This window comes from Cygnus atratus, chromosome 2 (genome assembly GCF_013377495.2).
Source record: "Cygnus atratus isolate AKBS03 ecotype Queensland, Australia chromosome 2, CAtr_DNAZoo_HiC_assembly, whole genome shotgun sequence".
In the NCBI taxonomy this organism is placed as follows: domain Eukaryota; kingdom Metazoa; phylum Chordata; class Aves; order Anseriformes; family Anatidae; genus Cygnus; species Cygnus atratus.
Genome location: NC_066363.1, coordinates 47,619,324 through 47,643,966, shown reverse-complemented (window position 1 = coordinate 47,643,966; position 24,643 = coordinate 47,619,324). Strand labels below are relative to the sequence as shown.

Sequence of the window (24,643 nt, the reverse complement as noted above, 5' to 3'; positions counted from 1 at the left end):
GTCAGTATTAAGTAAAAGATTACACGCCAATTCATGGTAAAGTTGAAAGTACTTTAAAGTTTTTCAGTACCTCTTAGTCTATAGTGGTTACACATTCCAACACATTAAAGATATTACTTTTAATATTATTCACTCCAGTTATAGGAGAAGTGGTGTAGAAACAAAAATATTTCTTAGAAAATCAACCAGAGTCTACTATGAACTCTCCTAAAAAATGAGTAACTCGGCATTACCCTATCTTCATCAAACAAGTAAAAACAGCAAGGCTTTTCACAAAGTGTGGTGCTTAAATCTTGCTGACATCTTGGAGGTCAACACAACACATTTAGTGGATTAGTAAGTTTGTGTCATGGAGATATTTTGAAGACCTACTTATTTTTGACAGAGAATGACACAGTTTAAATTAGGGACAGGCTTTTTTATAACAGAAATTAGAAATCTAGTAGGTTACGGTGTGCCTTGTTGGTAAGACGTTGTGATAGTATATCAATTAACACTCATTCTAAAAATTTAAATTTGTGAGGCATGTCAGTTTATAGTCTACCTTGATTAACAACCCCTACATTTAGTTTGTAGACCTTCATCTGTCTGACCTGTGGTGGGCACTTGATTCTCTGTTTAACTGTAAATTCAGATTTCTACTATTAAAACTAATTCTAATATTAGAACTATTAGCAAAGGTATTAGTACTACTTCTAGTATAGTTTCAGTTTTGCCATTGAAAGACTTGCATAATGATGAAGCACAATATGCAGTCATCAAATACAGCTTACATATTTACTCCAGAACCTTTTAAGGACTGGGAGGAGAGCAAAGAGTTAAATGAGTTTTTCATTTCAAATACAATTTTCAGAAGAACACTTGACTTTTTATTTCACACATCATACAGAGGTCAGTGTTTTTCCTTTCATGACTTTTATCAACTTTTTTTTTTAAAAGTAATTATCATTCATTCTATTTTCCATAACAGGATGTTAATAAAAATATGTTGGTGATATTTTTTAATTGTTACATGAATCTGCCGAAACAGAAGCAGCTTCAATGTCTAAAGAAAGAAATCCTTGTCAAATGTCTTGCAATATCAAGCACTACTATGTGGAAAATTATGCCAGTATTTAATACTGTACCCTTTGTTTAATGTTGATGTTTATGTTTATTACATACATACTTATTATATATATATACATATTATATTTACATAAAATGTCTTTTCCATTTCCCATTGTCATTTTTACCATTCCTCCAAACCTGTATTTAACAATAAATGTCAAATTGTGGGTGCAAAATATTGTGCCTACAGGCTGAAAATGCCTAAATACATCTTACCTACCCATAGACATCAATAGTGTCTGCAGTCACCTTTGATTCTTCTGAAGAAAATTTATTAATTATAAAACATGACTCATCTCAAAGTAAGGTAAATATCTAAAATGTATTGTAACTCTGTCATAGATGTTGATATAAAATCTAGGGTTAAATAAGAGGAATCTCACCTGACCAAATTTGTGGTCTGTTCTTCCAGACAGAGATTTTTCAAATAAGGACAAGATATCCCAATTGTATGCTCAAAGACGCCAGCCCCAAATTTTGCTCCCTGTGCTTGATGCTAGGGGCAGTTTTTCAGGCTGGAAAGTGGGGCAAAACTCTACTATCTTCTTCTATAACAATCCAATAATATCTTTGTTCTTCATGACTGAATGTTCTTCTCTGCAACATCTGCAACCTCTAACATTTAAGGCCCTGAGTCATTTTTACACATCTGTGGTTAGAGAGTAGCCCCATGACTGGTTGTTGAGCCTGTCATACAATAAAACACACACCTTGACATCTTGGGGCCACTCTCTCAGTCTAGGATCTCAGAACTGGTTGCCAAGAACAGATGAGCAAAGTGCACAGGCACAGGAGCACTATATTTATACTGCTCTCATCAACACTCAGCTGTACGCTGTAAGTACTTTCTGGAACTCACTGACCTAAGAGCATTTTGTCTCGGAAGGGCTCTTGAGCTTCTTCAGTATAGAAACTAAAAAACAAACAAACCATAAATAGGAAGCCTATTTCAAAACACATGCAAACCACATGTTCATTATTGCTGTTTGAAGTGGCAGTACATAGCTTATGTGCATATCACATCTGCTGAAGAGAATAAGAATTGCTCTTCTGTGTCTCTTCTAGCCTCTCCATGCCCTTATATTCTGTAGTACAATTGAGACAAAATTTATCTTACACCTTACATGCATCTTACTTGGCTCTGTAAGTCTTTGTTTCTAGCCTCAGAATACCAAACAGAGATGTCATGCATACATACACACTCAGCAACCATTGCTTCCTTAATATTAGATCTGAATGACAAAAGACATTTCAATTTCACAGTAACTTTGAACTTTTCTACCACAGCAGAAAGAAACAAGCCCTTCAGAGTTTATTTTTGCCCAGACGCTCATTAGCAGGATGAATCCTGAGCTTGATTCTGAGAGTGTATGCTGACATTAAGAGCAGGGAAATGCGAGAGAGACAGGTTCAAGTCCCTTCAGTGATTGCTTCAGAGAAGAGATCTCAGATCATTCTGAAATTTGGTAAAAAACATTACAAATTGCTCCAGTTATAATTGGATTTTTCTGCTAAAAAGAGTTGTTAAGTTGCAAGGTATCAACCTATTCTAACAGCTGGCATCCACTAATATTCACAGTTGTACCTTAACAGATCAGACTTACCCATTATTCCTGTCTGATAGACACCGTAGAGAGATAAACCAGTTGTGGCAGCATTCCAGACTGTCCCAATGACAGCATACAAAAGGATGGAACCAAGATTTCCAAAGAACAACCTATTTGGCATAAAATATCCAGCATCCAGAACAATGGGGGGCAGCAGATAGAAGAAAAATACATCAGGTGTAAGAGTAAAGGAGGCAATGTGGTCTGCTGCCCATACAATGCCACCAAGGACGAGACCAAGAACAATCAGCAGAGCACTCTCCGGAACCACCCGAGTGACTTTGTGGGACAAGTGGAAAACTGCAATGAAAAAGGAAAACAGTGTGTCAGAACTGGAAAGAAGAAACAATTTGCATGAACAACTGTTGCTAGCTGATAATTTTGATTTCACACAAACTTCCGGCTTTCATTGCTATTAGACCCCCAAAGCATGCACATAATTCGTGGGATACAGTGTCAGAATCCAAAACCCATCTACCTGGAAAATAAAAAAAAAAAATCGGTTTTCAGATTTTGTCCGGCACAGATTTTTAATACATATTTTAACTTATGTGAAAACAGCGTTCCACAACATTTATTTCCTCTGTTGGATTATCTTCTCCATGAAAGATCTGTTTAGGGGAAGATGATGCTCTTTGCAAGACAGTTAAGTGCAAGACTGAAAATAAATGGTAAAAGTGTTGGAACTGTATGACTTTATGGTTTATTCCTATACCTAAAAACATACATCTGATATCCCAACATCCATCTTTAAAAATGATCAATGTACTGGCAGATTTATTGGGACTAGAAAGAGAAGGAAGCCAAAAGTAGAATTAGTTTAAAGACAATGCTTTTTAAATTTCTGAGGAATATGTAGCCTGCAGCAGGAGCAGAATGGAGCTGATAACATGGGAGATCCCTTTTGGACCTTTACCTCAAGATCTCCCTAGTAAGGATTTCAGTTAATTCAGAGACTTGCTGAAGGAACTGTGGTTTAGTGATAGCTTATTCTGCAACAAGCTATTTTCTTTTGTACAAACAGTGTCATAAAAACTGTATCTTACAGTAGTATGCCAGATCTAGTAATAAAGGAGATGGACAGTATATGATATTTATTAAAGAAAAATATGTAATATTTTAATATGTAATATTTTATGTAATATTTTATTTTATTCACATGTATGTAAGATTATTAAACTAGCCAATAATTAGAGGCAGAGAAGAAAATAGAGTGTGAATCTAAAAAGACAAAAAGATGACAAGGTCAAAACGGAAAGAATGTTTAAGGTGTTCAAAATGACAGAAACACAGATAATTCATGTTCTTCATACGGTAACATGTTTTTTATAGGACATTTGTTAGGTGTCAGGTAAAAGGAAAAAAAAACAAGGAGGAGAACAGAAAGAAGTCAAGCCTAATAAGAAAGAAGGAACATGAAAAAAGGGGAGATATCAAAGGTATTCGCTAATAAGGAAACAAAAGTGTATTGATTTTTTTTTTTTCAGCATTTCTGTGAGCTTTTCCTTTAATTTATCTTAAATGTTGCTGTGACCCAGATGGTCTGAACCCTGCCACTTTGTGATACTCACCCAATAAATGAGAGTTTACTTATATGGCTTTGTGTTGAAGATGCGTTTATGAATTTATAAGGAGAATTCCACCAAAGCCCACTAAGTTTCTCCTGGTTTGAGCATTGGCTTAGAACTGTGTTGAAGCATTTACAATGTTAACGCAATTAGTTAGTTAACGCAATTAGTTAGTAACGCAATTAGTTAACGCAATTAGGCTCAAATTAGTTTGGACAAGAAGCACTCATTAAGCTTTCCAGCGTCTTACGGTATAGCAGAAGAATCTTTCCCATGACTATGCAGAGGTCTTAGACCAGGTTAATTCAGTGAAAGACTGTCGTTTTCCCTCAGAGTCTCCTATCCAAGTATTTGTCCTAGTGAAACATTTGCTAGTTACCTTTCAGTGCTTTTTAAAATCCCCATTCTTGAACTGTCTGTCTTCATCTTGGCTGCATCTACACAGACAATGTTAGAAGCAATGCCCATCACTGTAGTAGTACCAGAATAAGATAGTTCCTCATACCTGTACAACTTCCATGGACTCATCAGAAAAGAAAACATGAAAGGAAAAACAACAGCAGCCTGCCTACGCCAGCATTCCCACCACTATGAGCATTATTTTTTTTAGTTTTCCTATGCGTTCATACACAAGACTTGAAAACTAAGCCATGTTAGAACAGAGGTGGAGAGTGGACTTAAGAAAACAGCAATCACACATGAAAGCAAGCAGTGTTCATTGAAGTTTGCTAATCCATGCCAATTTTCTGAATAATCTGGGTCATGTAATCAACAGCTAAATAACACCCCACAGACACAAACACTGTGGTTTGACTTAGTTTTTTTTTTAAAGAAAAAAAAATAATAAATCCAAACTAGCCACTATTCTGTATGTATAAATTGTAACATTTAACTTTTCAAATGTCTTTATTACTGGTTATTCTCAATTCCTTGAATTTCCAGTCAGTGAATTACCAACTAATTTATAGCCTCATGGAGTAGGGATTATATCCTTATCCCTGAAAATGAATGTCGCTAAGCTAGTCTTACTGAACATAGTCTGTTTTCCTACTCCTACGTTAGCAGATAAAATATAACTACAAGAATTTGAAGTTAAAACCTTGGAATAAAACTATGAAGATAAAAAGAATAAGAATAAAACTATGAAGAACAAGACATTGAGAAAAAGCCAGGCATCATTCAGCTAAAAATTCATATTCTCTAGAATTCTCACCTTTACTATCAAGAACCAGTTTCGCTCAGTGAGTACTGAGAAGCTAACTAGATTTTGCTTATAGCACTGTCTCCTCCTAGAAGCTGTATGTTCCCATGAATCAGCTACATCTGTTCTCACATCCTTCTGTGCTCTCTTTAACACCAATCAGCTGATGATCTGTACAAGATCTGAGTATTACCAGCACTAAAATCTTCTTCTACTCTGTTAGTTGAGGAATGCAGGCTGTGGAAAAGGAAGTTATTGCATGAAACAGGGTTCTAGTATAGGCAAATACGAAAAAAAAAATAAAAATAAAAAATGAAGATAAGTGCCTTCTCTTCTTTACACTTGGCCCAAGCAGATTCTGACCATTAGACCATGCTTATTTTATAGTAAATGTCTAGCTAACTCTGCAGGCAGGTAGTATTCAGTCAGATTAGCAGAATCATAGTGTCTCTAAGATAGAAACATGTAAAAGAAAAATACCACGATTGATGCAATTCAATGAAATAGCTTAAGACCAGGGTGCAACTAGAATTTAGATCATATTTGCATTGATTTTTCTTTACTGGCTACATGCATAAATTATATTCAATAGACTGTGCAAAGTTTGTTTTGATTCTACTGTTCTGAAGGAAATCACAAACATCAGGAAGGATAACAGGCAGTGCTGCTCAGATAAACTACTCTGTAAAGGACTTAGAGGTGAAATTAAGCCTATTTTCACTGCTGTTAAAACTGAAAAGTACATGAATATCTTTTAATGAGGCAAACAAAAGAGCAAAGAAACAAAGAAAATTTGCATACAGTCCATGGCGTAAAAGAAATACCAATCCACAGGACAGTTTTCTGATTTCCCAGAAATTTTTAAATTTATAATTTAGGATTAAACTACGTTAGTCAAGGCACAGTATTTAATGAAAAAAAAATTGAAACATATGCCTTTTATTCAGTATGTGCTAAACCTGGTTTGAAAATGGATTGGACTGACTAATGGGTAAACTGTGTTTAAATTCAAGCTGAACATCACTGAAGCAGAAGCTTTCTACAAAGAAACAATTGCATAGTATAAACTTCCTGGGGAAAAAAAAAAGTAAAATAAAAAATTCCTGACACTTCCCTTGAGATCCATGAAAAGAAAGGGACTGTTTTAAATGTCTAATGAGAAAGACAAAACAAATTAACAGGCTATGATTTGCTGTCTGGATCCAGTTTCTTTTCATAGAATCATAGAATCATTAAGGTTGGAAAAGACCTTCAAATCATCTGTTCCAACCATCACCCTACTACCAATGTCACCATAATTTAAGAAATGAGTTTATTTTTACCACCTGTTAAGAATGCAGTAACTTAGATTAAATCCTGCAGTAGAATTTATGATGACATTCAGTGTACTACCTGTTGCTTTCTAAGGTAGTCTGAGATTGCTTTAGAGGAAGTGATTCAACGGAATAACCTTTTTCTTATTCACCAAATGAAATCACTGGTTTCTAAATTAGAAAGGAGTGGTTAAATAAGAAGAATTACAAATATAAGAATAATTAAAAAAAAAAACAAACATACAATTCATGCTCAAGTCACTTAATTTTTGTAGACTCACTAACAAATTTTTTAAAGTAGTTTCTTCTCATATTTCTTTCCAAATTATCTCTAACAGACCTGTTCTTTTACTGAATACTGTATTTTGTTTATCAAGAGAAACATTTCAGTGACTTGATTCTAGAATTTTTGGCATTGTTTCCAGATGGAATGAATGATTGAAGATAGATTTACCACCTTCTGAAAATATAGTGCTGTAAAATAAAAAGCTGAAACTACCTGTTTAATATACTGTTAAATTTCTGGATATGGCTATTCCAACATTACCGCAGCTTCATTAGTATAAAGTCAAGGCCTTGAAAACACTGAGAAAAAGATTTCTGATAGTAACAGTGTCCGAGCCAATCACAAAACCTACTGCATGCGAACACTAGATACCATATAATTCAGAAAAATCAAGAACTTATTTATAATAATACTAGTAATTCTCTGCTTAAATGTTTGTTTGTTTTAATACATCTTCAAATGAAATCCAAGGAATCACAGAAAAACTTAGATTATAAGTAGATGTTAAGCCTATGTTTTCAGCCTCATGCTTTCCAAAGTTCCCATGAAAGTGTAGAAATCAATTTGCAAACATGTCAGCACGTTACCATTAATACTGACAGGTGCCTGGTCTACCAGCTATGATTTTGCCAGTGGGTCAAATATACACTGCTATTGTGCTATTAGTCTATTTTTCAGTTTTGACTTTTTATTTTCACTTAGATCAGATTATCATACGAGATCAAGCCACAGGTGCCTCTAATTTGAGATCCAAGACTTGATTCTCTGTAACTTGTGAGAACCCCTGACATTGACCAAAGTAAGAGCAAACTGCTGCAACTTTTTGGTAATTGTTCTTTACATTTACTTTACAGAAATGCAGTCAATAGCATCTCCAAGGCAGTAAATAATAAGGTTCCTGCAACAGCATCATATAGAAGCTCCATAAGGTATGAAGAAATCCCACAAAGGAATATTCTGCCTAAAGGGAAATCTGTCTTCTAAACATCTTCCAGCAGTTGGACTCTGCCTAGCAAAAAAAAAAATAAAAAAAAAAATTATTACCTTATCTACCTATTCATATTTTCCTTAGATTTATGAAGTGAGAATTCTATTTAAAAACTGTCTAGCTCTACCCTTCCTGCAGCTTTTTCAGTACTGTCTTCTGCAGATACAAGTTACAAAATAAAATAAAATAAAATAAAATAAATTATAAAATAAAATAATGTCAGAAATCTGAAATTTATTCCAATAGCACACATGGAATAATCTGCTTTACTTTGCCTGTATAATTTCACAAAGTACAACCAAATACCAGTTAGTGAACTGATCAAGACTCTAGAAAGTCCTGGTCCATCCTTACTATGTTTGGACTCCTTGGCTAGGGAATGGGCACACTGTCTAAAATATAATCTGGAGCATATGTTTTCAAGAAGAGACTGTTTTGCCACCCCTAAAAATCATTCATCCCTGGTAACTCTCTTGCTTTTGTAGGCTGCACAGAGGATCTAGGAATTTTAATTATGACCATAAGAACTAAAAGAGCTATTTGATCACGTAGCCAGGCCTTCAATACACTACATTTGAAGATCCTTATTTCAGAGATTTTTGCTCCACTTAAGCCTATGCAAAGGCATACCAGCAGCCCTCACCTCATAATTAGAGACTTTACTCTGATTTCTAGCAGAATATTCACAGCAATTTTATATCCATTTGCCTTTGTGACAATTATATCAATTTTATTAAACAGTTTTTTTCCCTGATGTTAAGTTCTTCATTTCTTGTTATATGTACATGGAGGTAAACATATTCTCTTTCTTTTGTTTGTCTTTGTCTGTTAAACTAAGCCACTTATTTTTAGTCTCCACTTCAGCTCTCTCTGTCTATTTCAATCTGAGTTCACCTCTGTGGACTCAGAATCATCAGAAATATAGACTGCATTTTGTGTAGTCACCATAGCAGCAGGTTCAACAGCATTAATAATTTGCTATCACAGGTATAGTCAGCTATATCCCGGATTCATTATCACATTGGTGACTCACAGTCATCCTATGTTCGTCACTTCATACACATATGTACCCCTCTCCTCCTCATTCACAACCTCATGTAGAAATCCTTGTCATTAGTCACTGAGTAAAACTGCCCTTGGTATTACTGTATTTTATTCACTTCTCCTTTTCTAAAGATTATATATTTTTTTTCTAGTTCAGTAATGAGATCTGCATTAGATGATGCCTAAGAAAACATGTCATTAGAAGCGTTCAGCAGGACACTTCATCTCTTTGTGCAGTGGTAATAAAACATAAATAAAATAAAATAAAATAAAATAAAACAAACTCTAGTGACTTCTACAAATAACTTCCTTATAGTTTCATACTTTATCTTGTCCTGGCCTTGGCAGCCAGGAGGGCCAACCTGGGGTGCAACAAACATGGCATTGCTAGACAGTCAAGGGAAGTGATTGTCCTGCTCTACTCTGTACTGCTGTGGGCTCACCTTGAGTACTGTGTGCAGTTTTGGTTGCCACAGTATAAAAAAGATATAAAACTGTTAGAGAGTGTCCAAAGGGGGGCTACAAAGGTGGTGAAGGAGAGGAAAACATATAAAGAGCAGCTGAAATCACTTGTTTTTTTCAGCCTGGAGGACACTGACGGGAGACCTCATTGCAGTCTACAGCTTCCTCACAAGGTGGAGTGTAGAGGCAGGAGCTGATCTCTTCTCTCTGGTGACCACTGATAGGACCCAAGGAAATGGCTTGAAGCTGCAAAAGGGGAGGATCAGGATGGATAGCTGGATATCAGGAAAAGGTTCTTCACTGAGAGGGTGGCCGGGCACTAGTAGCAGGCTCCCCAGGGAGGTGGTCACAGCACCAAGCCTGACGGAGTTCAAGAAGCATTTGGATAACGCTCTCAGACACGTAGTCTGATTTTCTGGGTGGTCCTCTGAAGATCCAGGAGCTGAACTTGATCCTTGTGGATCCCTTCCAACTCTGGGTATTCTATTATTCCTTTACTCACCCTGTTACTCATCTATCCATTGTCTTATTGCTAGATAAATTTAAGGCCTACATCAAGAAAAAAAAGGAGGTCTTCCATTGTGTTCTGAGAGTGGTTCAGTTCAAACAAGGATTCAAAGCATGAAGGAACTGCTTTTTTTGTCTGTCCAGGAAACATCTAAGCAGACTCCACATAGCTGAAGCTGATCATTATTACTTATAATTGCTTTTTTAATCTTTATCAACAGAGTACACTCAGTATTTTTTTCCTGGTCAGATGACTGATAGCATGTTTTATAGTTTTTCAGGTTCTGTTTTGTGGAGATCTCAACATGGTAGTTTTCATCAATTTTTGAATTGTTTATATACAGGTAGTAGAAAGTACTTAAAGAAAAAAGGTTTTACTAATTTCTTCTAACCATGATTACTTAGACAATACTTAGGTTTTTACCAAATTTAGCCAAAATTGAAAAAATTATTGAAATATTTCAGTGATATTTTATAATATCTGTGTATCAAGTAACAAGTAGTAAAAGCCATTTTTGATAAAGGTCCTTGGATGCTGTCTTAAAATACACTACATGAACATGAGTATTAATACTTTTCGAACTTGATCCTGGACATATTTTTCCTAAGCAGGACACAAAGTCCTTCATATTTAACTTGTTCAGATAAACTGGTTTGAGTTTGGTTTTATCCAGCTCCTGAAAGTGTTATTTGTCACATACGTAATGACTACCATTTTAAAAGTGTATAGCATTGTAATGAGCTCATTAAATAGAAGATTTTAGGTCTCTGTTCTCTGTAGGTGAACAATTACCAAAATACATTAGCAATTAAAAGTGCAACCAACATACAGGTCAAGGTTCCTGAGCTGATAGGTCATAGCATAACAAGATAGCCCCAAGTCAAATTCAAAGAAGTGTGTGAGTAAGCAGCCATTACCTCTATAAGCACTTAGAACATAATGAAGTTTAAGCAGTCAGGTACAGATTATCATAATTATGCCAAATAGTTCTCTTTTTTGAAGGAACAGTCCCACTGCAGTGCAACCGTGGTAGCACTTGGCCCTTGTGGAAGTGAATGGCACTAAAAGACAAATGGGAACAGTCAAAAATAATATTTCAAAATGAGAGCAAAGTACACATTAGAAAAACCTTGAGGTATAGCACATGATATAAAACAGGACAGGGAAAAATATGACTAAAATTTGACTAATAGGCTTGTTTTGACTCAATGGATTGCTTGAGGTCTAACATTCCAGCTGATTTTACACTACAAATTTATAAAGTACATTGGGGGTAAGAAAACAAAGTAGAATTTACTTTTTATTAAAGCTATATATTGCAATTCCTTCAGATGTAGAATGACCTTCACTGACAGATAATGAAAACAATTTTTCTAGCTTAATTTTTTCAAATACCAAACTATATACCAGTAACATGGGAAGAACTGACTGAAATAAATAAGTGCCAAGAAATGCTGAGTTAACTCATTTCACTCTACTAATTTTAGAAAAATGTTTCCTTCTGACCTTTACTTTAACATGATAAATGAATTAAAACAAAGGTCTCCACCTGAGAATGTTTCAGCTTTTGCTCATACAGATAAAGAACTGCAAAGAAATGGATTACTAGTAATATACGGAAATAGTTGTTCTGGTGTCAAGATAAATTGCACAAACAATTACCAAAGCCTGAACACACAACAGAAAAAGTTGTCCTTGATTCACTCCTATTGTTCAAGGAAAAGGAGAAGATGAAGAAATAGTTTGATGAATCCCTACTGGAGGTTGACACTGAAAATTTCCTTCTAATATAAGGACATGGTACACTTGGACAGGTACACTCTTTGCTGGGTTAAAAAACTGGCTGGATGCCCAGGCCCAGAGAGTGGTGGTGAATGGAGTGAAATCCAGCTGGCGACCGGTCATGAGTGATGTTCCCCAGGGGTTGGTGTTGTGGCCCATCCTCCTTATCATCTTTATTGATGATTTGGATGAGGGAATGGAGTGCTCCCTCAGTAAGTTTGCAGAGAACACCAAGTTGGGGGAAGTGTCAATCTGCCGGGGGATAGGAAGGCCCTGGAGAGGGACCAGGACAGGTAGGACCGATGGGCAGAGGCCAATGGGATGAGGTTCAACATGGCTAAGTGCCAGGTCCTGTACTTTGGCCACAACAACCAGTGCTACAGGCTTGTGGCAGAGTGACTGGAAAGATAGTGGTCAATGGTCACCAGAACATGAGCCGGCAGTGTGCCCAGGTGGCCAAGAAGACCAACGGCATCCTGGCTTGGATCAGGAATAGTGTAGCCAGCAGGACCAGGGAGGTGATCGTACCCCTGTACTCTGATCTGGTGAGGCTGCACCTCGAGTCCTGTGTTCAGTTTTGGGCCCCTCACTACAAGAATGACATTGAGACCCTGGAGCGTGTCAAGAGAAGGCCTGCGAAGCTGGTGAAGGGTCTGGAACACAAGTCCTATGAGGAGCGTCTAAGGGAACTGGGGTTGTTTAGTCTTGAGAAGAGGATGCTCAGGGGAGACCTCATTGCTCTCTACAACTACCTGAAAGGAAGGTGTCGGGAGCTCGGTGTTGGCCTCTTCTCACAAATAACTAGCAATAGGACAAGAGGGAATGGCCTCAAGTTGTGTCGGGGGAGGTTTAGTTCTGAAATTAGCAGACATTTCTTCTCAGAAAGAGTGGTCAGGCATTGGAATGGGTTGCCCAGGGAGGTGGTGGAGTCCCTGTCCCTGGGGGTGTTTAAGGAAAGATTGGATGTGGTGTTTAGGGACATGGTTTAGTGGATGATGTTAGTGGACAGCTGGTTGGATCAGATGATCTTGGAGGTCTTTTCTAAACTTAAAGATTCCATGATTCTATGACTTCCTGTACTTCCCCAGCACTGCTCCTAATATAGGGACATACTGTTCTTCTCCAGCACTGCATCTTGCAGGGCATGGCATGCTGCCTGTTAGGAAAGGCATGAAGGACATAGTTAAAGACCAAGGGCTAAGGGGAATAGCTGTGAAGAGTGCTCCAAATCATAGGATAGGTAAGCACCTTTCTTTGAGCCCTGGTAGATTGCCTTTCTTCCTGCCCCTCACATTTCACCATGGCAAGATTATAATTAGTACAACTGGAATAACGTGGGATTACAGTAGAAGTATTCCTGGTTACATTAGAAAACTAAATATAAATAAGGATACCCACATTTAGCATTGATGACCAGCAAAAAATAAATAAATAAATAAAAAATCACATATATCAAGAAGCTTGTCCTTAATACTGAAAATAAACTTGATCTGAGAGAGGTCAAGAAAATATGCCTGGCTAGTTTCCACTGAAAGCAAATATTCTACTGTGGACCCAGCAAGGCTTCAAAGGCCAGTCTTATATTGGAGGAAAGACTCCAACAGCTCAATAAAACAAGAGTTTCTTGATTATGACTCAGGTATAATTTCAGAAATTTACATATGTTGTTTACATATGCTGTGAATTTGGTAGATCTCAGCTTTTCTAGAGGAGATTATTTTTTTCCTAATGCTGGAATCAGTTTTAAGAGAAAACACTGCCTATTGACGTAAACTGTACTGAATGATAAATAAAATATCATGTCCTTTAGTCATATTCCTAACTGATAAGCAGTTCCCAAATTATGGAGCTGTTTATCAAGCTTCTTTCAACACCCAGTTAGAGATACTTTGTTTTAGGGACCACAGTGTGAGCACTCTTAATAATGACTTTTGGCTATTGTACTACATCAGTGGACAACATGCATAAAACATTTAGCACATGCACATATAGACAAGATTGCACTTGTCTACTTTTCAACACTTCAGGTTCTTCAATTATGTGATAAAGAATGCATGCTACACAAAGTAGTAATGGAAAATATAGCTATAGAACATTCATCCTTACTTTTGGGTAGGTCTTTCCTGACATAAGAGTTTCATACAAAAGTTGAGTTTCTACCTACAATTCTCAGGTTTACCCTGGAGTGGTTTTAATCTTTCCTTCTAAATCACAATAAGCAGAAGGAAACTTCATACTTCCTCATGCTGTTTTTACATCCTCATACTTTCAAACATCAGCAGCATTATTCAAGTGAACATGCCTTGGAAACTACACTTTTTAATAAGGTAAACTGTGTTGTATTCCTTAGGAAAGACTGAAGCATTAAGATGTTTTATTGAGTGCTCAAAATGAATAGTTTTATCTCAGAGCAAAGAGCTTTAGCTTTTCACTTAATTACCTTTTTCTTCAGTACAAATATTCAAGACATGAAAACAAAATGTACTTCTGTTACTGAAACAGTTAGGAACATAAGGTTGTAAATAAGATTAATGTATTATGTACTAATGAATTGCCACTCCCATTCACTCCATGATGAATGTGACAGCTCTTTTTTTAGACTCCCATGTGAAGTGTAATAACCTCATCTGAGACCAGAGAATGTCTGAAAGTTGACTGAATTAACTTGTGTGGGTGTGGGCGAGGTGAATTACAAGACACCTATCAATGATTGACTTTAATGCCATATCTATCAGACTGTGAAGGAAAAAAAAATGGTGTAGTTTCTGGATTTGCTGTGGTTTTTATTTCTAATAAAGCTATTGGAAGAATGAGGAGCATTTTTTTTTCTAAATATTATCCAGAAAAAAAAGGAACAAAATGATCCCTCTGTTTCCAGACACTTTTACCTCATCACAGCAATGTTAGTTTCCAAAATTGCAGGGCATGAGTTTCAGGCTGTGTTATGGATGCTAGACAACCACCCAAACAACTGACCTGAGTGAGCTGTCACCTTCCTTGTTTTATGTCTTTCACTCTTGTTGTCTTGAATGGTAAGAGTTTGCTACATGAGAGGTTGTGGAACACAGAAGTAGAATAAAAGTAGACATTAAAATAGAAAAACACTTTAAATTTTCTGCAACTGTGGAAAAAATTATGCTGCACCATAATTTAAAAAAAACCTGTTAGATATAATCATGCACAGATGAGCAACAATGCACCAACTGGCAGATATACAATCCCACTTTAAAAGGCCCAGGTAAAATTAAGATCTGTAAGATCGTTGGAAACAGATAGAAAGGTGGCTCTCTGATTTGAAGGAATACTTAGCATAGCACTGAAAAGAACAGAGTGATGCTGCCTATTCATTTAACCTATGAAATGTCTTGTTGGGAAAAAATAAGCCTTGCTATGCATGTTCATTTTACACCTCTAAAATGTAGTATCCTCTAAGATACACTGCAATCCACAGGCAAACATGTAGAGACACTCGATAAGTCCCCCCATAGACAGGTTGTCCAAAAGAAGATGCTGTCCTCTTACAGCCCTATAGAGCAAAGTCTAAAATAATAACATATTGCAAATTCCTGGTAAGAGACTATGACTAATAGACATATTTATAGAAATGTCAGACAGTATGACAACATCCTTTCAATGAATGAAAAACATTAACAGAAAACCTTCTGGACTACAGCCAAATACTTATCTTCTTTATGATAACAAAAGAACGTAAATTAAAAGGTAAGAAATTAATTAATACACTAATTTGTTAGACATTGAATATAAAGTGCATATTTTCTACTCTTTTTCATGTTCCCTCAGAAAATCACAGAATGGCTGAACTTGGAAGGATCTCTGGAGGTCATCTGGTTCAACCCCACTGCTCAAGCAAGGCCACCTGGAGCTGCTTCGCCAGGACCATGTCCAGATGGCTTTTGAATAGCTCCAAGGACGGAGATTCACAACCTCTCCGGGAACCTCTGCCAGTACTCAGTCTTTCAGTGCACAGTAAAGAAGTGCTTCCTCATGTTTAGACAGAACCTCTTGTTTTTCAGTCTGTGCCCATTATTTCTAGTACTGTCACTAGACACCACTGTAAAGAGCCTGGCTCTGTCCTCATTTCACCCTCTCTTCAGATATTTATATACGATGACAAGATGCCCCGAGTCTTCTCTTCTCTAGGCTAAATAGTCCTAGCTCTCTCCACCTTTCCTTATAGGAGAGATGATCCAGTTCCTTGATCATCTTTGTGGTCCCACTCTGTGCTGGACTCTCTCCAGTAACTCCACGTCTTTCCTACTGGGGAGCCAAGAACAGAGTACTGGTGGGGTGTCTTCACTAGTTCTGAGTAGAGGGGAAGTATCACCTCCTTTGACCTGCTGGCAGCACTTTGCCTCCTTTGTGGCAAGTGCACATTGCTGTCTCCTGTTCAACTTGGTGTCCAGGTCCTTTTCTGCCAAGCCGTTTTCCAGTTGGGTGTCTCCCAGCTCGTACTGGTGCCTGTAGTTGTTTGAAATTCTTAATGTTGAACTGCATGAGACTCCTGTCAGCCCATATCTCCAGCCTGCTGACTTGCCTCTGAATAGCAGCCCAACTCTCCCCCCTCAAAATCTAATTACATAATTTTTATGCAACATACATAATAGCACTCTCATCTGTAGCTTCCATTCTGCCCCTTCTCCCACAGTGTTCTATTAGTGAATGCAGAATGACTACTTCTATTTTCAGGTATTGGAAGGAGAAAACCCACAGACTCATCTATTTAAAAACCCTGCTTTTGCACAGACCTTTCAGAATATCTTCAGATTTCTTCTTCCACAAACAAATATTAAATATTCGTATCTTAATTAAAAGTGTTTCTACCTGAGGTCTTGCATTCCATCTTGGCTCTTTCTCGTCAGCCTGTAATTTCAGTATTTATGACTTTACAGTGCTTTACATAGCAGCCAGCTGGGTATCAAGTCACTCCTTTCATGGGGGTGAACACTTTGTAAGCTGTTTTACAACAGGAATCAAACTATTACAAAACAGCCAACCAACCATGCTCTGCAGTTTACAAAGACTTTGAAAAGACAGTAATTCTAAATGGGTGCTAATTCTTAACTAGGTAAATAATAATTAGAGCCCTTAGTTCTTTGGGACAGTAATTTAACTGAACTACTAGAGAAAGATGAGCAAAACCACAATCTGCTGAGAAAACAAAAAGAAATAGTCTTCAAGAGTTTGGACACAGCACTTCACCTTGCAATAGAAAGAAGATACAGAATAACTCAGTTATCAGTTACCCCATTACTTCAGAGTAATCAAAACTCAGTAATTAAAATAGGGGGAAAAGAAGTGTTGTGTCTCAGTTCTGGTGATGAAACTCACTGACTTCTGATAGTCTTCTGGTGATATGACTCAAAACTGGAAATACCGCTTTCTTACTGCCGGGTCCAAGTAGTAAATAAATCATAAATTATAATAAACGAGGATTTCCAATATCAGCTTCCCTACTAAGCATCTCTAACACACTAAACTCCACAAAAACAAAGGGGACCTCACAAAGCCTTTCACATGAAGAATTTTTGTATATCTAAAAGGGCTTGCTACTTGCAATTATTACTTGCAGGCCTATGGTCTGCTGCATTACCACATGAGAGATTTACAATCACCTTGGGGTTTGGTAGATCACCCTTAGTAATAAGTGGCTAAAGCTCTGAAGACAGTAAATCAATGGTTTCAACAAACTTAAAACTACAGTATTAAAAGGATTCCATTGTTTTACAGAGAATGCAAAGCACTTTGCGCACAGATGCTTGAAAGTAATTGATGGCAGAGGTCTTTTCTTAGGTATGCATGCCTGAACTGTATTCAGTTCAGGGTCATTCTCGAAATGACATTGTTTTCTTATGTAACTCATACAAGTTGCCACTGTACATTTGCTATTCTTCGGGAGATGTAATCTGAATCTTGTCGAATTATACTGTCCTGTTATCTTCTTCCTTACTCTAAATAATTAAGACATGAGACTCACAACACTTAGAGGGAGAGAGAGAGGGAAGGAGGGGGGAGGAGGAAGAAGGATGTGTGTTTCAGGGAGGCAAAAAGGACAGGAAAAGAATGAATAAGGTACAAGCGTAAAATGGAAAAAACTGTGGAAATGGGCATCCATTTACAAATCATGGCTTACACAACTGTTCTTAGAACTAGAAATGCTAAGCTATTATTCTATGATGGAAATGTTCTTTTCAGCCACCTAAAATGGTGTGTAAAAAAGGTAATTCCTTAGAAGGAATTTTACACTACTTAATTTTTAGCTCACATGCATTCTAAACAGAATGTTGCAAGAGGAAGTAGAGCATCTTACCTAATTGAAGGCATCCCAGTTATTTGACACTGTTGCCAGCACAAATTTATAACATTTTTATCTAATTGCTTTGCCACTTTAAGATAGCTAATGAAAAGGTATATCCAGGAAGAAAATGTATGTGCTTCCTTTAAAAGTATGACAACCTATTCCAACTTCTACTGAGATCACAATAAAGCAATACATACATTAAAAGTTATATTTTTCCTTGCTATCTTTTTCTGGATACGGGGGAAGGTAGCCTTACTTCCTCATTCCTGTTCAAAGTCATCCACTCTCCCACCATTTCTCACACTTGCTTATCTGATTCACATTGAGCAAGCTCAGGGGGCTAAACAGACATAAATACTAGCTCCAAAATAGAAATTATGAGTGGGGTGTTGGAGGGTGCCATAGAAGGTCACAAGCAAACCAGAAGGTTCCTAGAGTGCTTTTTCTGGATATGGGGGAAAGCAGCCAAGATCAGTCTTCCTAGTCAGAATGCAAAATCCTTTCTCATATTATCACCTGCTTACAAAACAGCTTTTAAAAAGCACTGCAAACATGACAAGGCCAGTAATCTATGCTTTGCAGAGTTCTGCAATATCCTCACCATTTGAGTCTCTCACTCTATTTTCAGCTAAATACTTAAAACAAAGTTCTGTTAAGCAAACTTCAACATTTCTTCCTTAAAATGGTATTTACAAGAGACGAGCACACAGAATTGCCAATGGAGGACCTATTCTCATATTTTTGATTTAATTAAAAGAATACCATAAATCACTTTATCTAAGTAACTGAGCTTTTCCCTACCATTAAACAGCCAGGAGGAGAAATTCAGAGTCAAATGGGCTTTTGTTTTGAAAATTTGCTTTAGAGGTAAGAATATTGATTTCTTTAAAGAAAATGTTGCCCCGGGAGTTTTAATTAGGTGGGTTGTTAGACCTGCATTTCACAGTTTCTTCCCTAGCCCATCCCAACATGCTTAAAATTCTCCACAGGAATGTTGGTGTTATCAAAATACTTCTTTCTCAGGTAAGTGTGAGACTTACAAAGGGACCAGGGCGTGCAGAAACTGGAGCATTTTTGCTTATCTGATCCATATTGACCAAGTTCAGGGGGCTAAATGGGCAGCAAAACTAACTCCAAAATAGAAAGGATGGGTTGGGGTTTGGAGGGTGCCATAGCAGGACATAAGCAAACCAGCAGTTTCCTACCGTACTTTGATGATAGCTTCCTCTACAAGTGATACAGAAACCAATGAGAAGTGCTTTGCTGGACTAACTCACTAACTCACCAACAAGCAACTTTTGCGGAATTTCAAGGTCAAATGCTGCCCTGGCTGCAATGACTATGAAATGGTGAAGTTCAGAATCCCAAGGGGAGGGGCCCTGATGGAATTCACCCAAGAATGCTGAAGGAGCTGGCAGATGCCATAGTGAGACCACTTTATCTCTCAGATGGGTACTGCTAGTTGTGCAAACATGGGACAGAATGATGAAGAAAAATTGAAACAACATTTCAACAGTAGCAATTAGCTTAAGCTGACCAAAATGGCCAGAGATAATTACAGTGATGAAACTTCCTTTGTGTAGACCTGTCCTGATTAGACCAGTGAGGTCAGTAGTCTAGGTGGCAGAGGTGAAGGCAGTAAATGTTGTTATTCGGTTTTATGAATTGTTATTCAGTTTTATATGTTTTTTTTAAATTATTATTATTCTGGGATAAACAATTAACTGTCCTTTGGAAAAATGTTATAGTAGTCCAAAGGATATAAACCACAAGTCTCATAAGTTACCCAACTTAACCACCAATGAAAATATAAATACACGTTCTCTCTGCCTCCTAGCATTTTGAAAATTCTATCATTAGTAGCATGTGGTAGCTATCCCCAGCTAAAAATATACCTCCTTTTTTTTTTTTTTCCAAATAACCATGGATTAAGATATAGTCTTTGAAAAAATAACGCTTCTCTACAGTACTCTGAGTTGAAACTATTTATTGTCTTCCCCTTTTTTTAGCTCTTGAGCTTACTATTCTTTTCCTTCTGCCTGTATCCAGAGTTGTTTTCTGATTTCCCACATACTTCTGGCTTTTTCTGCAGCAGGTTTTCCTCCCACTGTTCATTATCTTCTACGTTTCTGTTTATTAAATGATTATTTTCAAGTAATTTTCAAGTAATCTACTGAAGATCTACTAAAGATATAAAGTAGGAGAGTACATGAAGAAGTGAACTAAGAAAACGTGCAAGGCTGGTCAGTATGTATGTGTCTTTAATCTTAAATTAGAACTATACTGAAAAGTATGTTGAATAAAAGAATCTTACATTCCTTAGCATCATAGTTACAGTAGGAAAAGACCTAGTCTATAATATAAACACATACATGTACCTATGCGTGTATGGTTTTCTTTCATTAGTATTGCTAGTTCCATTTGGAGAACTGAGGTACAAGTATGTGGACACCCAGAGGAAGAAGTCCACTAGGAGGGTTCTCAGATGAACCTCATGTACCTCCTTCATGAAGATAAGATATTTTTCAGACTTAGCTTTACAGATTTGAGTTGTTTATTGGCCTTATCCCATAAGGATACTCATTTGTAGTGATAAGAAAGCCTATCAAAAGAGGAAATAAAGATAATTAGGTGGAACACTGTGTACCTTAGAATAAAGAGTTGGAACATTTCAAATGAAGATGGTCAAATCAAATCAATTATAATATGCAAAACAGTACACTGAGATATATCAGAAGTTTTGTACTAGTAACACAAAAATTAATTGATTTCCTATAGTGCATGAAAGCCAACAGTACGAAGACTGTTCCTCGAGTTTTATTTGTGGCAATACTTAAGATCCATTCTTCACATTAAAATTATAAAAAGGGAAACAAAAATACATCTTCTTTCACACCAAACCCAGAACACTCAGGACTTTTTTGTATATTTGATATGCTTATGAAGATTTCACATAAAATAGTTTCTGATGCAGAACACTTTGACAGCACTAAATTTACTTTCTGATGTACACCACAGGAATAATAAGTCCCAGAAGAGTCACAAGTATTTATTATTAAATGAGCCCTCCATCAAGCCTCATAGCATAATAAAGTGAACCATTCCTTTTAGGGAAAATGAAACAAAAGAAACAGAAATTTTGAGATTATTCTAATGCAAACGAAGGCAAAGTATTCTCATATTCCTTTCACCCCCAGCCTGCAATTCCCAGAAGACCTTTTGCTAACCCAATTTCCAGTCAGCACTCCACCAGTAATTTATCTCTCCTGTCCTCTGTAGCCATGGAGATGTGAGCTTTCATGTATAAGAACTACTCCCCCTACTGAAATATCCAGAACAAAAACAACATTTTAACTCCACTACGTTTGCCCTCCTTCAGGTAGTAAATCAAGAGACACAGTGGCAGACATTCTATATTTTCCTCCCCAGTTCTTTTCTATCTGCTTTTTAAATTTATAGATCTTCTTGGTCCTGCATAACATTATTGACCTTCAAAATCTTCTGCTATATTTCTGGACTACTTTCTAGAATCCTTGACACACCCAGGCAGGTAAAAAGCCGACAGATTTTGATTTCCCTTTCTCATTGACTTATATGAACAACTTTATACTTTCTGCATCAATCAATTGTTGAGCAGTGAGTGTACATTTCTGATCATCTGTATCTTATTTGTGACTGGGGGGGAAATCAGGGTCATTCATAGGCCCTCAGTGGAATACAGTAGTTGTCTACTGCTTCTTCAAAGACAATGTACAAGGCTGTACAGAATTGTAATTACATATGTGAAGAAAAAAGAGTATGAGGCTTGAGAGCTTGGGGAGGGAAAATGATGGAATTGACAGACACTACTTACTATTAAGTAACATGCTCTGTGTAACTATGAAATAAGTGCAAATAATTTAAAAATAGAACCAGCAACATTCAGCTCCTGAACTCCAAGAACACTTAGTGCTTTATCAAGCACTTACAGGTATACTGAGGATTTCAAGGTAAAATGGCTCATCTTAATCCAGGCTAATCATAATCCAGGCCATTGCAATTTAAATATAGAACAATCTAACAGTCCTGTTAGCTGCATTGGGTTTCTGCCACAGAACTGACACAGCTGTGCAGGACTAATGTTATTCCGTATAACTTTGGTACATATAGAAAGCAGCAAAGCCTTAATAACACAGAGAGCAAATGTTAATTTAGAAGAGCATCTCAAAAAGAAGGTTCAAACAAACAACCTGTGTATTAGTTTAATTGGCACAAATTTACAGTGACTCAACAATGTCACTATTTTTTCCTGTATCTCGTTCCCCCAGTTTTTTACTTGATATAACCAATCAGTAAGAGTCAATTAAATCAAAGCTGTATTTTTATGTAATCTAGATAATGTAGCAATCGTCTGTAATATTTGATAGGTGTAATTCAACAGTAATTCAAATGACGATATTTAGCCTGTGCGTGTATGGGTAAGCAACAGAAACCTAAGATGCAGGTATCCATGAAAAATGCTTAACAATAGAGCCTCTACATAACTTTCTCCTCATTTTTAAAAAAAAGTTTCATTTGGGTTTATTTGGATGTGGACACAGCATTTTCCATCCAAGCCTGACTGCATTTAGCTTATGCTCTACAGTATACCCGACCTGTTTATATCTTTCATTCTGTGTCATTTGCAAAATCCATGGTATATAATTCTGGTATCTCAAATTAGTGTTAACAATATAAGTACTGTATATTAGCATGATTTTCAGCTGATCTTGCCTTCTGAGTTGAGAATTATTTTAGGGATGATTTATTGAAACTTGAAAATGACAGTGAAAGTATCAGCCAAACTGACAGTGGTCTAGTTTTAGATCCAAAAGATAAATGGTCTTTGACCAGTGATTGAACCCAATGGAATGACATGAAACTGCATCAGGGGATATACAGACTGGATATTAGAAAAAGGCTCTTCACTGAGAGTGTGGATGAGCACTGGAACAGGCTCCCCAGGGAAGTGGTCCCAGCACTGAGCCTGACTGAGTTCAAGAAGCATTTGGGCAACACTCTCAGACATATAGTTTAATTTTTAGGTAATCATGTGTAGAACCAGAAGTTGGAGTCAATGATCCTTGTGGGTCTCTTCCAACTCCAGATACTCTGTGATTATATGACTGAAGATAACAGCATCATGTAAATAAAATACATTCCAATTAGCCACTTTTCCATTTCAGCAAACAGCACTATTAATATAAGATTGCTTTTGGAGCTCTTACGGTGTTCAGAACACAAGAGTCACACAATTCATACAAATTTACTCACACTACAGTATAATTAGACTACATCCTTGCTTTTCAATTATTCTGTTTTCTTGAAGAAAATTCTGTGTACTCTAAGGTTTATATTGCAACAGATGACCTGATAATAGCTGATAATAAACTTCCTTATTCTCTTTCACTAATTCAACAATGCTCCGCAAAACAGAGAAAGTTAAGTCCATACGTGGGATTTACAGTGTTTGTTTGTGATGACAATAGCTAGTACAACTACCAATTAAAATTAGGAGGACAGCATATTGTCAACTGGAATAAGCAGTTAGGCTCGATTCTTGTTTCATGTCTGTAAAAAGTTTTTCCCGAGAGCAACAGTAATGCAAGGTTTCAAAGCACGCAAGGATTTGTAAGGAGTCAGATACAGAAGCCAGAGTCCTAGGCGTTGAAAATGAACTACTTAACCGACTGGGAAAGGTGAAAATTACACTGCTAAGCACTATGTTAGGCAGTATTATGAAATCAGAACAGAGTACAGTAAACCCCCTGCAAAGGGGTGAGTGGACTTATGATAAACTTTCTTTATTTACGGTGGTGGTAGATGGGAAAAAGGGGAAGGGGGAGGACGTATGCATTAATTAATAGACAACGTGGGACTCACCAATTTTGGCCAAGCTGGCCACAAGGATCCAGAGAATAATGATATAAGGGTCCTTGACGTGCTCCCATTTGAAAGAGACGATCTGAAAGCCTTCAGTCTGGTTGTGTTGTGTAGGGCTTCCTGAGCTTCTCTGTCCTAGCGCCGCTGGGAGAGCCATGAGCCCAAGGAGCAACCCCACACTAGATACCTGTCTCATCTCCAAGTCACACAACAAAATCCCGTTTCCTCTTCCCGGAGAAATCCCGCCTCTTCGGAGGTCCTTGTGGGCGAGGTCCTTGTGGGCGAGTTCCTTGTCCCCCCCCAAAGAAGCTGTCGCAGGAACTGCGGAGCGGGGGACACCGGTGCGTTGAGCCCGCAGCGGAGTGGCTCCTCCCCGGCCACCGGCCGCACCGGCCGGCTCGGGTCCTGCTCAGAGAGGAGCGGCCAAGGAGGGGTCAGGGGCTCCGTGCATAGGCAGATGCTTCGAGCTGGGGTCCCGTTGTTTGCCCCAAGCTGCCTACATCAAACTGCTCCCGAAATGTCGGAGGCGGAGCTTTCCTGACAGTGGGCAGGTA

At 37.4% G+C, this 24,643-nt stretch overlaps 1 protein-coding gene across 1 annotated transcript in view; it reads right to left on the bottom strand.

The window, feature by feature from the left end:
• The window catches only part of SLC9A3 (solute carrier family 9 member A3), a 52,300-nt gene extending 28,015 nt beyond the window's left edge, over positions 1-24,285 (bottom strand). The window contains exons 1-2 of the mRNA XM_050708903.1: positions 24,090-24,285; positions 2,715-3,017 (exon numbers count right to left, since the gene is read on the bottom strand). Of these exons, the coding sequence (XP_050564860.1) occupies positions 2,715-3,017; positions 24,090-24,285 (499 nt within the window). The remainder of the gene's footprint in view (positions 1-2,714; positions 3,018-24,089) is intronic.
• Positions 24,286-24,643: the final 358 nt, after the last annotated feature.